Genomic DNA, 11,605 nt, shown 5'->3' on the forward strand with positions numbered 1-11,605 from the left:
TGCGCGTCCGTTACCCGAACTGAACCGAACCGAACCGAAGGTACCGGGCACCGACACCAACTATCGGCTGCGCGTTTGCCGAGCTAACGATACATTAGCAAGTGATGAGCGGTGGCCTGCCTCCTCGAGTGCTCAGCTAAGGTTACCGCCAGGCACCGAGAGACTCGACCTGTCCAACAGCGCCTGGAGGGGGGGTGGGAGGGATCGGGACTCTGCCGGGCTCGCTGGACCGAGACTTCGCGGCTAGTTTCCCGCGACTTGGACGGACTAGTTCGGCGGCGGCAGGACACCGCTCAGCCTTCCAGGGTGAGTAGCCTGCGCGATGGGGCTGCTGTCACAGGGGTCTCCGCTGGACTGGGAAGAGTCCAGGAAATATGCCGACCACATCCGGAAGCACGGCATCATCCAGTTCCTCAACATCTACAACAAGGTGAAGGAGCGGCAGAAAGACGTGCTGAAATGGGGCGACGAGGTAAGGGAAATAAAAATAAATTAAAAAAAGCAGCGTCATGTGCCCTACTCGTGTTTGTGCAACAAAGCGCCCTTTACTGGTGCCTTTTGTTTTGTGCGCACATGTATAGTGGAAAATATCTGACATTTTACCTGCAGTTCTCAGCGTGTTTGCACGTGCTCTTTCCATGTAAATAATACCATTTACTCATTGCATAATCCTGGATTTGAAGCACTAATCTAGTGTGAATGGCCCGATGAGCCTAACATTTGTAATGCTGTCAGAGGAGACTTTATTAGTAATATTTGATCAATGATTTACTTTGTTTTGTGGTAACTTTTACCCATGATAATAGTTCAGAGAAAACTTCCCTGTTGAGTAAACAACCCACTAAGATGTGTGGGCTTAGCTGTTCAGCAACCCTGTTTTTGTGTTTAATTATTATTATTATACTTTTAATGTTATTTTTCACCTGCCAGCAGCAGCAGAAACTTTGGCGTCCAGCAGCTTGAACACGGGGTCTTAAATTTCAATCGATGTGGAATGCTGTTGTTACAGATTAATCCGTGTTTCAGACAGGGGATTACACAGAAGCAGAGTCAAAGTCAAGGAAACTGACCAACTGGAAATGACGCTGGCGGAAAGCCTGGTCCCGGATTTAAAATTCAGTTTTCTTCCCCTTTTTTTGTTTGTTTGTCTGTCTGTCTTTAGGTCGAGTACATGTTGGTGGAACTGGACGACAAAGACGAAAAGGTTCGACTTGTGCTGAACGGCGAGCATGTTCTGGATACGCTTCAGGAAAAAGGCGAAAAAATTAACCCCAAGTAAGTGAAAAGTCCCAATGTGCTCAAATGTTTACGTGTTTTATTTTAATCTGCGCGCCATGTTAGTCGAACCATGTTGACAGAAGTGACTGAGAGAGATATTTTATAAAAGTAGTTAAGAGTAATCACTCATCCACTCCCACCACAGTAACAAAGATTATTATTTGTCAGGATTTGGGCAGATCACACAGAGCGGTGTGAAGCTACAGCCACTATGATTTCAGAACAGTTTTACGTTGCCATTAGAAATTAATTTCTGCAAACGAGGACATTGTAGTGGTGCATGAGTTTGGATCGTTAAAAACAAAATCTTGCTTCCCTGCATATTTGTGGTTTTGAGCAGCCACGGGCAGATTCACCGAGCTGGCTCGACAGATGTTTATCTGTGCCGTCGTTACTTCCTCGGCCACGTAGCCAATGGCATTATTTACATGTTGGCACGAACGCGTCTGTCGAGTTGAGCAGGTGTGAGCAACTCGCACCGTTTTGGTGTCAAAATACAGCGGATCTGTTGTCCTCGTAAATATGAGGATCGGTCACGAGCATATAAGCAACAAGAGTGATGGAAGGAAAAGGGAAACGCGTCTGAGATCTGCGTGGAGCAACGTCCAACTGGATGAGCGAGGCGTCATGTTCAGGGGGCCAATAAGACACATTTTGGGTTTCACTGATTATTACTGCATTGTTATTTTTACTTATTAAATTAGGGAACTTTCCCCACCATGGGAGGGTGGGACCACCGCTCCGTTACCCTCTGAGAGGAAATAAACTGATTTATTTGTGTGCACATTCATATGTAAAAACCCTATTAATCACAGGTTACTGAGCGGAAATTAGCACAGATGCTAAGTTTACATTGAAAACTTCATAGGAAAGCTAACATGATTAGCATCCTGTTTGTCACTGGACGTTTATGCACAATTCAGATATTTCAAAGTCATGTTGTAGCTTCAGCTGGTGGTTACAGACATAGGTTTTTTTTAAGTGTTCAGCAAAGAAAAGATGTGAAAAGTCACAGCTTTACTTCAACATGTTTCAGCAACAGGAAGCTACGGCAACCCTTACTGGGACAAAGAGAGTCAGCAGCTGCTCTGCTGACTCTCTTTAAGTGGCAGCGCAGAATAACTTGAACAAAAATGAGTTTTGACATAAATTCAGAATCTAAGTCCATGATGTGACGCTTATCAAACTCGATTTTAGCTCCCGCTCTTATAAGATAAATAATTAGTTTCAGTTCTGTTCAATATCCTCTGGATCTTTCTGTCAAAAGTCCTTCAGTTTGGTTTTCTGCAACAGGATTTTTTAAATCTTTTTTACAACTTCATTTATCGAGACAACATTGTCTGACACTCATCACTGCTGAGAATTAATAATATCTTTCCTGAGTGTCCTGCACTCTTCCTGTGAAGGTTTTTTTTCTTCAGAGTTGCGAACGCCACCAGTCCTGAGATGATAAATATTTAACCTAACATGAACGTTGCACCTTAATTTCTCTCTGATGCTGTGCTGCTGTTAGGAGCCTAATGAGTAGAAACTGTGAAGTTCAAATGCTTCTATTTATTTACTTAATGATGAAGTCAGTAAAACGTCTCTGAAATGGACAAAAAGTACCAGATTAAAGCCCAACCCGGCTGTGTTTTTGTTATGTTATGCTGCTTTAGTTTACAGTCCTGTCAGATTGATGGAAATAAGGACGTTTCTGAATGTTTTTTATGAAGAGTAATCCATCAGAACAAACTGCAACTATTCAGAGACAAACTGGTTCTCACAGATAACTTCAGAAGTCACATAAGTTCAGTTTTTTAAATTAAGTCCTCTTTTGTTTGAGCCAAGTGTGAAATCCTGCAAGACATAATTATGAGATACCATCAAAACTGACAAGTATGACTCAGCATGTTTATAATAATCTCATAAATAAAACTTGGAGTTTTTTTTTTTGTCAGAGTGAAGAAATGGGTTCCTAAATTTTATAATTAATGCTAATTAATTAGTGTGTGTTACATACAGTAATTTCTCTTATTTTGTGGAAAACTGTGATTTGATCAAAATACAATAAGTACAGTGAGCTGATGTACTCCTGAAGCATGTTTTTATTTATTTATTTTTTAATAGGATCATATTCTCCAGAAGGTGGAGCGTTCAAATGAAGGGCCACAAAGTATTTTTAGGCTCTTCTTGTCACTAAAAGCCTTTTTATTAAACCAACTAGCATCCTGGAGTTGTGAAAACAGCTAAATCATGAACCATTTTTGACATTTCAATAAGCCCTTTTTTTATCTCTTTCCGCCATAATTAAGAAGTAGAATCTTGTTTGCAAATGAGCAGCTGTAACGATTTCTCTGATTTTTGTTAACAAATTCTTGGCACACATGACCATTTCCTCTAATTAAGAAGGCTTTTGATTCAGAACACTTTTTGTGTTTGTAAAACCTGTTGGGTAATTGTTTTTTTATCAGATATGGAATTTTAATAAAGAGACGCACATCCATCCATTTTCTTTACCCACTTTTCTGAGCAGGGTTGCTCAGAGGTCGTGTCCTTGTGTCCATCACAGGGACACATGGAGACAAATGAGACATTCAGAGTCACCAGCTGACCTAACATGCACGTTTTTTTCTGTCCTCTGAGAGGAAACTGAAGCTGAGGTTTGAACTTGTGGCCTTCTTACTGCCCTGCTGTGCCGCCCTAGGTACAAAAATTCAAATTTGATGAAACGTTGCTCTTCTGTTGCATCAGTCCATGTCATTATGAGTGAGGAGGACAGCTTTAAAGTGTCCTGTGTTAAAGATTACCTGAACGGCTGCAGAAACTTCAGATTTTTACCTGGAAAGGTACGATGAGGTAAGCTGGTGACCGTTAACATTAACAAGCAAAAACACGATGCTCTATTATCAATCAGAGGAATTAATTCAACTTAGATTTGGCTCTGAACAGGTGGCAGCTGGTATTCAGTGAAGCTGTCAGTATAAAATAAGTTTATTGTCAGAATTTCTTTAAATAACCTGAAGTTGGTTCTGTCAGCCTCACTGTTTTTATCAGATATATTTCCCCCAATTTCTGGTTTAATTGAAAATCTCCAGATTATTTGGCATTAGACCGTAGTGAATTTTTTTTTTTCCCTACGAGATCACTATTAAAATAATTAGCAGCTTAGTTCAAATAATATTTGAAAGAAAAACAATTTAAAGCTAACATCAATAGAAAGAAAGTCACAGATGGTGTTTGTTTTCAGTCTTGCGTTTTAAAAAAATTCAAGCTCATTTAGAAACAATGATAATGAAAGTTACTCTGGTCTCTTCGGTCTTTTTGTGTGAACTCGAACAAGGCGGTGAATTACAATCCGTAGTATGTGGGTGGAGTGATTCAGGGCGTTGGAATTATTTGTGTAAACCGGCTCGAAACTACAACGGCCGTTTCATTCTTCAGCTTCCTGAAGGACTGGAACGTCGGATGGACGTGGTTGGTTGAAGAGTTTTTATTTAAGTTCAACACCGTCGTGAAACCATTTCTGTGATTCACGACGTTAACGACGTGTTGGTGACGGTTTGAAAACACTGGAGTGACGCTGTCAGAAAATTCTACATGAAAATTACAACCCAAAGTGTGACTGACTGTAATTCAGGTGGTCCTCTTCCAAACCTTCAACAGAAGGGCCGCCGCCCGTCGCTGTCCGGGCCGCCGCCTGTTACCGATCACGAGCCGACTCCTCGATTCACCTCTACTTTTAAAACGTTTAAATCGGCCACACTCAAAGAAGCTTCTCCCCTCCCTTTGTTTTAGCGCGGTTCCATAAAGGTTTGCGACTTCAAAGAGAGAGGGCTTTTCTGCAGCTGCTGTAAAAGTTTGAACAGGGTCGTGCGTGTTAAGCTTGCCCTCGGGCCGCGGTGTAAATCTGTGCGGCTAACCTCACCGAGGGGGAAATGCCGGTGGCGGTGACAACAGCAGAGCTCATGCATTCCTTATCACCGTCCCTCTGCTGCACGCTCCGCAGCACAAATCTGTTTTTGTCCTGGCAGGATTTCAGCTGCCGCTCCATAAAGGAAAAGTAAGCAGTTTGTTTAAGGAAAAAAAGGTCATTGTGTGACGCACACAACGGCGTCGCTTTTTACGGCGTGTTTTGTCTTCCTGCAGCCATCCCACGCTGTGGAGACCGGAATATGGCAGCTACATGATCGAGGGAACTCCGGGGCAGCCGTACGGCGGGAACATGTCGGAGTTCAACACCGTGGAGAGCAACATGAGGAAGAGGCGCCAGGAGGCCTCGTCGGTCCTGAATCCCAATGAAACCCTCTGCACCATCACCGCGTTTCCAAGGTGACTTGCTTCAGTCCGCTTTGACGGCTTTCTAACGAGAAAGCTCCAAATTCTGCTTCGACGGTCTGATGTATAGACTTCCACTTTTTGTTCAGGTTAGGTTGCCCAGGTTTCACCCAGCCGGAGTTTCGTCCCAATCCTCACAAAAACGGAAATTCGAGGTCGCTGTTTTTCCCAGATGAAGCCATCAACAGACACCCGAGATTCGGGTAGGCTGAGTTTGCGTGTCTTCAGTGATATTTCTCGTATGACTGATTCGCTTGAGGAAGATCGAATTCTTTTTTTTTTCCAGGACTCTCACCAGAAACATATGCCGTCGAAGAGGCGAGAAAGTTGTTATAAATGTGCCAAGTAAGTAAAAAATAAGAGTCAGTCCTTGTTGTGTGAATGCTGACTCAGCACACTTTATGCTTTTTGAATTATTGAACTTTATTTACAAAACGTTTCCCCAAAGAAAGACCTTTTTCTGTTTCTTCAAGAACATTATTCTGTGAAAACTACTTCAGCGTGCTTGCTTTGTTTTTGTCTTTTTATACTTTTAGCTTTTAGCTGCTGTTTCTAATTTTATTGACAGTTTTGGTGGTTTTTAGCTCTCGTTCTGCTTGCTTTCAACACATTTCAGCCGAGCCATTCTCGTTGTTTTAATTCCGGTTTGGCTTTTTTTATTTCAAAGCGGTACATTTCAGATGTGTTGTAAGTTTGCCCGGTTGGATCGATGAAGGATTAGGAACTTTCTGAACAGAAATCTAACGGCTGTCTTGCTTTTCTCGTTTCAGTCTTCCGAGACGAGCGCACCGCCGCTCCGTTTGTGGAGACGTTCCCCGAAGACGATGGCGAAGCGGCCCGAGCGGTTCTGCCCGACCACATCTACATGGACGCCATGGGCTTCGGCATGGGCAACTGCTGCCTGCAGGTAGAGTGCCGTCGGAACGCCGCGGCGCCGCGTCTTAAAGCTTCTGTTGTTGTCCGCTGACGTAAATCAGAACCTTGAGCTCTGTGTGACTGCGGCCCAGCTGTCCTAATAAGTGATTTATAAATGCACTTCAGCCTCCTTTTTATGCGTTTTGCAGGTGACATTCCAGGCTTGCAGCATCAATGAGGCTCGGTACCTTTATGACCAGCTAGCTGTGTTTTGCCCCATTGTGGTGAGTGGCTGCAGGAAATCTGAGTTTTCTGATCAGTTGCATTCATTTGGCCTCCTTTTCAGCAGAGCTGGTGCACAAGATCTTTTTTAAGTTGAAAGATTTAAGCCATCATTAAAGTCAGGAGAACATATTTTAGAGTAAAGAGAGTGAGAATGAAGAACAGAGCTGTAAATACCTTCGTATAACTTCTAAACTCCATGTAAATGTATGTGCTGATACTCGAGATGAACTTTTTACTTGTTTTCCTGATTTTTGCAGCTTGGAAAACAATTTGTTTTGTTCTTGATGGAGAAGTGCTCAGTCAAACTGAAGGCCATGCCTCCCTTTCACAAAATGTCATGTTTTTGAGTCGGACCGCAGCTGTTCATAACATCAGTTCCTTTATCGTTGTTCATTTACATGGATAGTTTCCGTTCTCTTGCAGATGGCCCTGAGTGCAGCCTCTCCGTTCTACAGAGGCTACGTGTCGGACATCGATTGTCGCTGGGGAGTTATTTCTGCCTCGGTGGACGACCGGACTCAGGAGGAACGTGGGCTGAAGGTGAGAGGAGCTGAAGATACCACAAACAAGGAAACATGCAGGGTGCAGCTTTAGGCCATTTTTATTTTACTAAGCCTGTTCATCCGGACTGAAGGGATCAAGCTTTGGACAATAATAAGAAACAAGTTGGGTTTCAGGTTGTTTTAATAGTGTTATAAAGTCTGGCTACAGAGGCAAAGAAGTCTTCAAATGTTCCTCAGGATCAGTGATTCACAAACTTTTCAGCTTTTGACCTTTAAAATAAAAGCTGCAGAAACTCTTGACCTTGACTGTTGCTGGTGAAAATAATATAAACATCGCTAAGCTGCCATTTACCCGAGAGGCTCATCAGCTATTTTATATTTCATCCATTTAGTCACAGGTTTTGTCTCTTTGTGAAAGTTAAATCTGAGTGGGCCAAGCTCGGTGTTAGAAGAACCTCCGCTCAGGATGACGGATCACTTCTAAGAAAAGATTTAAACTCATAACACAGATCCATCTGTTGTACTTTTTCATGTTGCGTAATACTACAAATAAGGGTAGTTGTGGGTTTAGATTGAGTTGTTATTCAGTGTGAATTTGCTAAGAAGTAAATCAGTGACGGGACAGTTTCTCCTGTTTTTAAATAAAGTAAGAAAGTCGATTGTTTGTTACATCTTCTTGTACCAAAGCGTCACTTGGTTCAGACTAACTTACCTGTGTTGCTGAGCTTGGAGTGTGAGGAAAATGTAAAAAACTCTCATTTAAAAACCTTTAATAAGCTGGTTTACTCAGAAGAGCCACTGAACTCAGGTAAAGCTCAGCCTTAATGAGCTCGCAGTAAAAAACATACTTAATTACATTTTTTAAGTAAATTGCTTGAAAGAATCCGTTTTGTCTTTCAGCCTTTGAAAAACAGCAAATACAGGATTTTCAAGTCCAGGTATGACTCGATTGACAGCTACCTGTCCTGCTGCGGGGAGAAGTACAACGACATAGATTTGACGATCGACGAGGAGATCTACAAGCAGCTGCTCAGTGCAGGTAGGAACGCTGGCCGAGGTCCCGGGCCGGGCCGCCTCTGCGCGCTCGTGCTGAGATTAAAATACGTTTCGTGTCGTTTGCAGGGATTGACAAGCTTCTGGCTCAACACATCGCTCACCTCTTCATACGAGACCCGCTCATCGTCTTCGAGGAGAAGATACATTTGGACGATGAAAATGAATCGGATCACTTTGAGGTTCGGGTTTCTGTTTCCTAAACAGAGACTTGTTGTTTTTAAATGAATTTACAGACATTGGTTAAGTGGATTTGAGTTTTTATTCAAACCTTTTGCAGAATATTCAGTCGACCAATTGGCAGACGATGCGGTTTAAACCCCCACCTCCCAACTCTGAGATTGGATGGAGGGTCGAGTTCCGCCCCATGGAGGTACCCATCACATATCACGCTCTTATTCTGGGATTTGATTTGAGGACGTTGTGTCGTGAGCTGCCTTTTTTTGTTTTTTGTCTTGCAGGTCCAGCTAACAGACTTTGAAAACGCTGCGTACGTGGTGTTTGTGGTCCTGCTCACCAGAGTGTTTCTGTCTTACAAACTGGACTTCTTGATCCCTCTGTCCAAGGTGAAAACAAGCGAGAGCGTTGCCGTTCATCGCCTGCCACCATGAGCCGCTGTGTCTGTCTGTTAGCAAAATATCTCATTAACCCGTGGAGCGATTTTAATGAAGCTCTCGGTGGACGTACATCAGAACAGATCAACTTTTAGAGTTGACCCAATTCAAGATGGCCACTACTGGCTGTAACTCAGTCCGTTTTGCAGATATTGAGCTAAAGTTTGTTGTGGTAGTAGCTGAGAGTCGTCTCCCAACACACCCTGACTCTTTGAGTTCCTGTGTCTGGATCCTGTGGCAGTTTTTGTTCACTAACGCAGATAAAACCTGCCGTTGTCAGGTTGATGAGAACATGAAGATGGCGCAGAAGAGAAACGCTGTCAAGGAGGGTATGTTTTACTTCAGGAAAGACATCTTTAAAGGTGAGTCCAACAGGAAGTGGAGCTGTGAGGAAAGGTCAGGTGACCGGTTCAGACATAAGTAACTGGTTTCTAATTTGTATTACCAGGCTGCAGCCAGGTCCTCGATGGCGCTGCTTCTGCTCAGAACGGCTTGGAAAGCGATGGAGGAAACGAGGAGTACACACTGATGAGTATTGACACCATCATCAACGGAAAGGTGAGTTTGTGACTTTTTGTTTGTTTGTTTAGCCATTTTATTTTAAAGAAAATCACAATTTCCAGGAGGCACTGAGCATCAGTCATCTGAAAGGAGCATGTTGAGTGACACCTAGTGGTGAAATTAAGGATTGCAGCCATTTGAATTCTTCAGCTTGTTTCCCAGTGGAGGACAAATAAAATAGATTAAACAATATGTAGTTGGTTTAAATTATGTGATTGTAAGGAAAACAGTATTTTGAGATTTCTTTTGTCTTAGTAAATCACTATAGAAATGCAGACAGGGCTTTAAATTTGCTCTTTTGTTTCAGGGTTTTTGATAATTACAGCAGTTTTCTTCTTTTTTCCACAAGGAGGGAGTATTTCAGGGGCTTATCCCAATCCTGAACTGGTACCTGGAGAACATGGAAGTTGACGTGGACACCAGATGCACCATTTTGAATTACCTGAAGCTCATCAAGAAACGTGCCTCAGGTAAGCTCGCCGTTAAAGGACGACATTTTCAGGAGCTCTTCTGATCACGCAGCGTCATTTCTGCTCTTTTTTTTTTTTTTTTGTGTGTGTGAACCAGGCGAGCTGATGACCATGGCCAAGTGGATGAGGGAGTTTGTCGCCAAGCACCCCGAGTACAAGCAGGACAGCGTCATCACCGACAAGATCAACTACGACCTGCTGAAGAAGTGCGACAGGATCGCCAAGGGCGAGGAGCAGTGCCCCGAGCTCTTCGGGAACCCGGTCAACCGGGTCGAGTGAGAGGCGCTGCGGAAACGCGTCCTCCTTTTTCTAATTCGCATGTAAGACAAAGACCAAATGAAGGCGGTCCAATCGTAAGAGAGCGCAGCAGCATGTGCGTTGTGATGAAACACAACGGCGTTGAATAAATGTACATACACTGTATGAGATTTTTATGATGACAAAATTATTTTAATAGGATGTTTGAAGGGGTTATGTAATAGAAAATCAGATGTGTATTTATTTTTGTCTGAAAATCAAACATATCCGTGTGAAATTGTAAATGTAGCAGAGTTGTACAGTAGGCTGCTTTAGTCTTGTATTCTGTGAGTACTCTACCTTTGCTATTTAAAACATTAACATCATTCTTTTTTAAAATTTTAAAAAACATACAAATTTGAATGAGATTCCTTTTCTTTTGTTTTCGCATTTAAGAAACATTTGCTTTGCTTAATTTTGTAGTGGGACCCTTAACATTAGTGTTGCATTCATTTGGAAATCGTTTCCAAAGTGACGCTCTTTGAAAATAAACCTGTACACAGATCAGACTGTCAACGTTTGTTGATGTTTACAGTGAGAGTTATTAATGTGAGTGGTGTCACAGAGCGGCCTTAATTACTATTCAGCACGAGCCACCTTCAAAACAAACCAGCCCAGAATATTTATATTTAAATTCCTGTAGTGACATCTGTGCTCGTTTTCTTTACTCAACCTCTGTGGGCTGGGAGAGAAACTGCTGGCCAGATGGGAGGATTACTGTAAATTTTAGAAAAGCTGCACTGCCTAAAACACATTATAAAGGCTAGAAAAGCTGCACCGCCCCAGATGAACTGCCATAAATTGTGTAGAAGCCGCTATCTTAATTACCACAAATACCAGAAAAGCTGCGCCATCTAAAATGAATTACCGTAAATTGTATGAAAGCTAAGATGCCTAAATTAACTAAACTGTAGAAAATTTGCACTGCCTACAGTAAATTACCATAAATATTATTAAAGTTGTGCAGACCTATATGCTTAGTTTATTTTACTGTAACTGAACAGCCGATCTGGACCCAGATAAGACTTGATTTGGGTCTGAATCAGTCGTTTGGGGACCTCTAATACAGAATTTATTAGAGGTCCGATCCTGATGGGTTTTTAAACATTGCATCCGGTTGGTGAGGCAGCCAGGGAAGCGAGTAAATTGTAGGTTTTTCATCACGTCTCCAAATATTCCTTTTTTAGTTTTGACATTCAAAATAAAAGTTGCAGAAACTCTCCACCCTGACTATTGCAGGTGAAAGAAAACAAATATTCCTGTTTACAAAAAAAGGCTCATCAGCTCTTTTCTATTTAATCCATCTATAATCACTGTTTTTATCTCTCTGTGACTGTTAAATCTTTATACGCCAACGGTAACTGTTCTAGTA

At 42.3% G+C, this 11,605-nt stretch overlaps 1 protein-coding gene across 1 annotated transcript; it reads left to right on the forward strand.

Moving 5' to 3' along the window:
* The first annotated feature begins 322 nt into the window (after positions 1-322).
* Positions 323-10,754, forward strand: gclc (glutamate-cysteine ligase, catalytic subunit). Its single transcript, XM_017413071.2, has 16 exons — positions 323-472; positions 1,163-1,275; positions 5,407-5,589; positions 5,685-5,798; positions 5,882-5,940; positions 6,366-6,502; positions 6,660-6,734; positions 7,159-7,275; positions 8,139-8,277; positions 8,361-8,473; positions 8,572-8,664; positions 8,753-8,857; positions 9,186-9,267; positions 9,354-9,463; positions 9,816-9,936; positions 10,034-10,754. Exons 1-16 carry the CDS (start codon positions 323-325, stop codon positions 10,213-10,215), a joined length of 1,893 nt encoding a protein of 630 aa, XP_017268560.1. The 3' UTR covers positions 10,216-10,754.
* Positions 10,755-11,605: the final 851 nt, after the last annotated feature.

This window comes from Kryptolebias marmoratus, linkage group LG22, assembly GCF_001649575.2.
Source record: "Kryptolebias marmoratus isolate JLee-2015 linkage group LG22, ASM164957v2, whole genome shotgun sequence".
Lineage (NCBI taxonomy): Eukaryota > Metazoa > Chordata > Actinopteri > Cyprinodontiformes > Rivulidae > Kryptolebias > Kryptolebias marmoratus.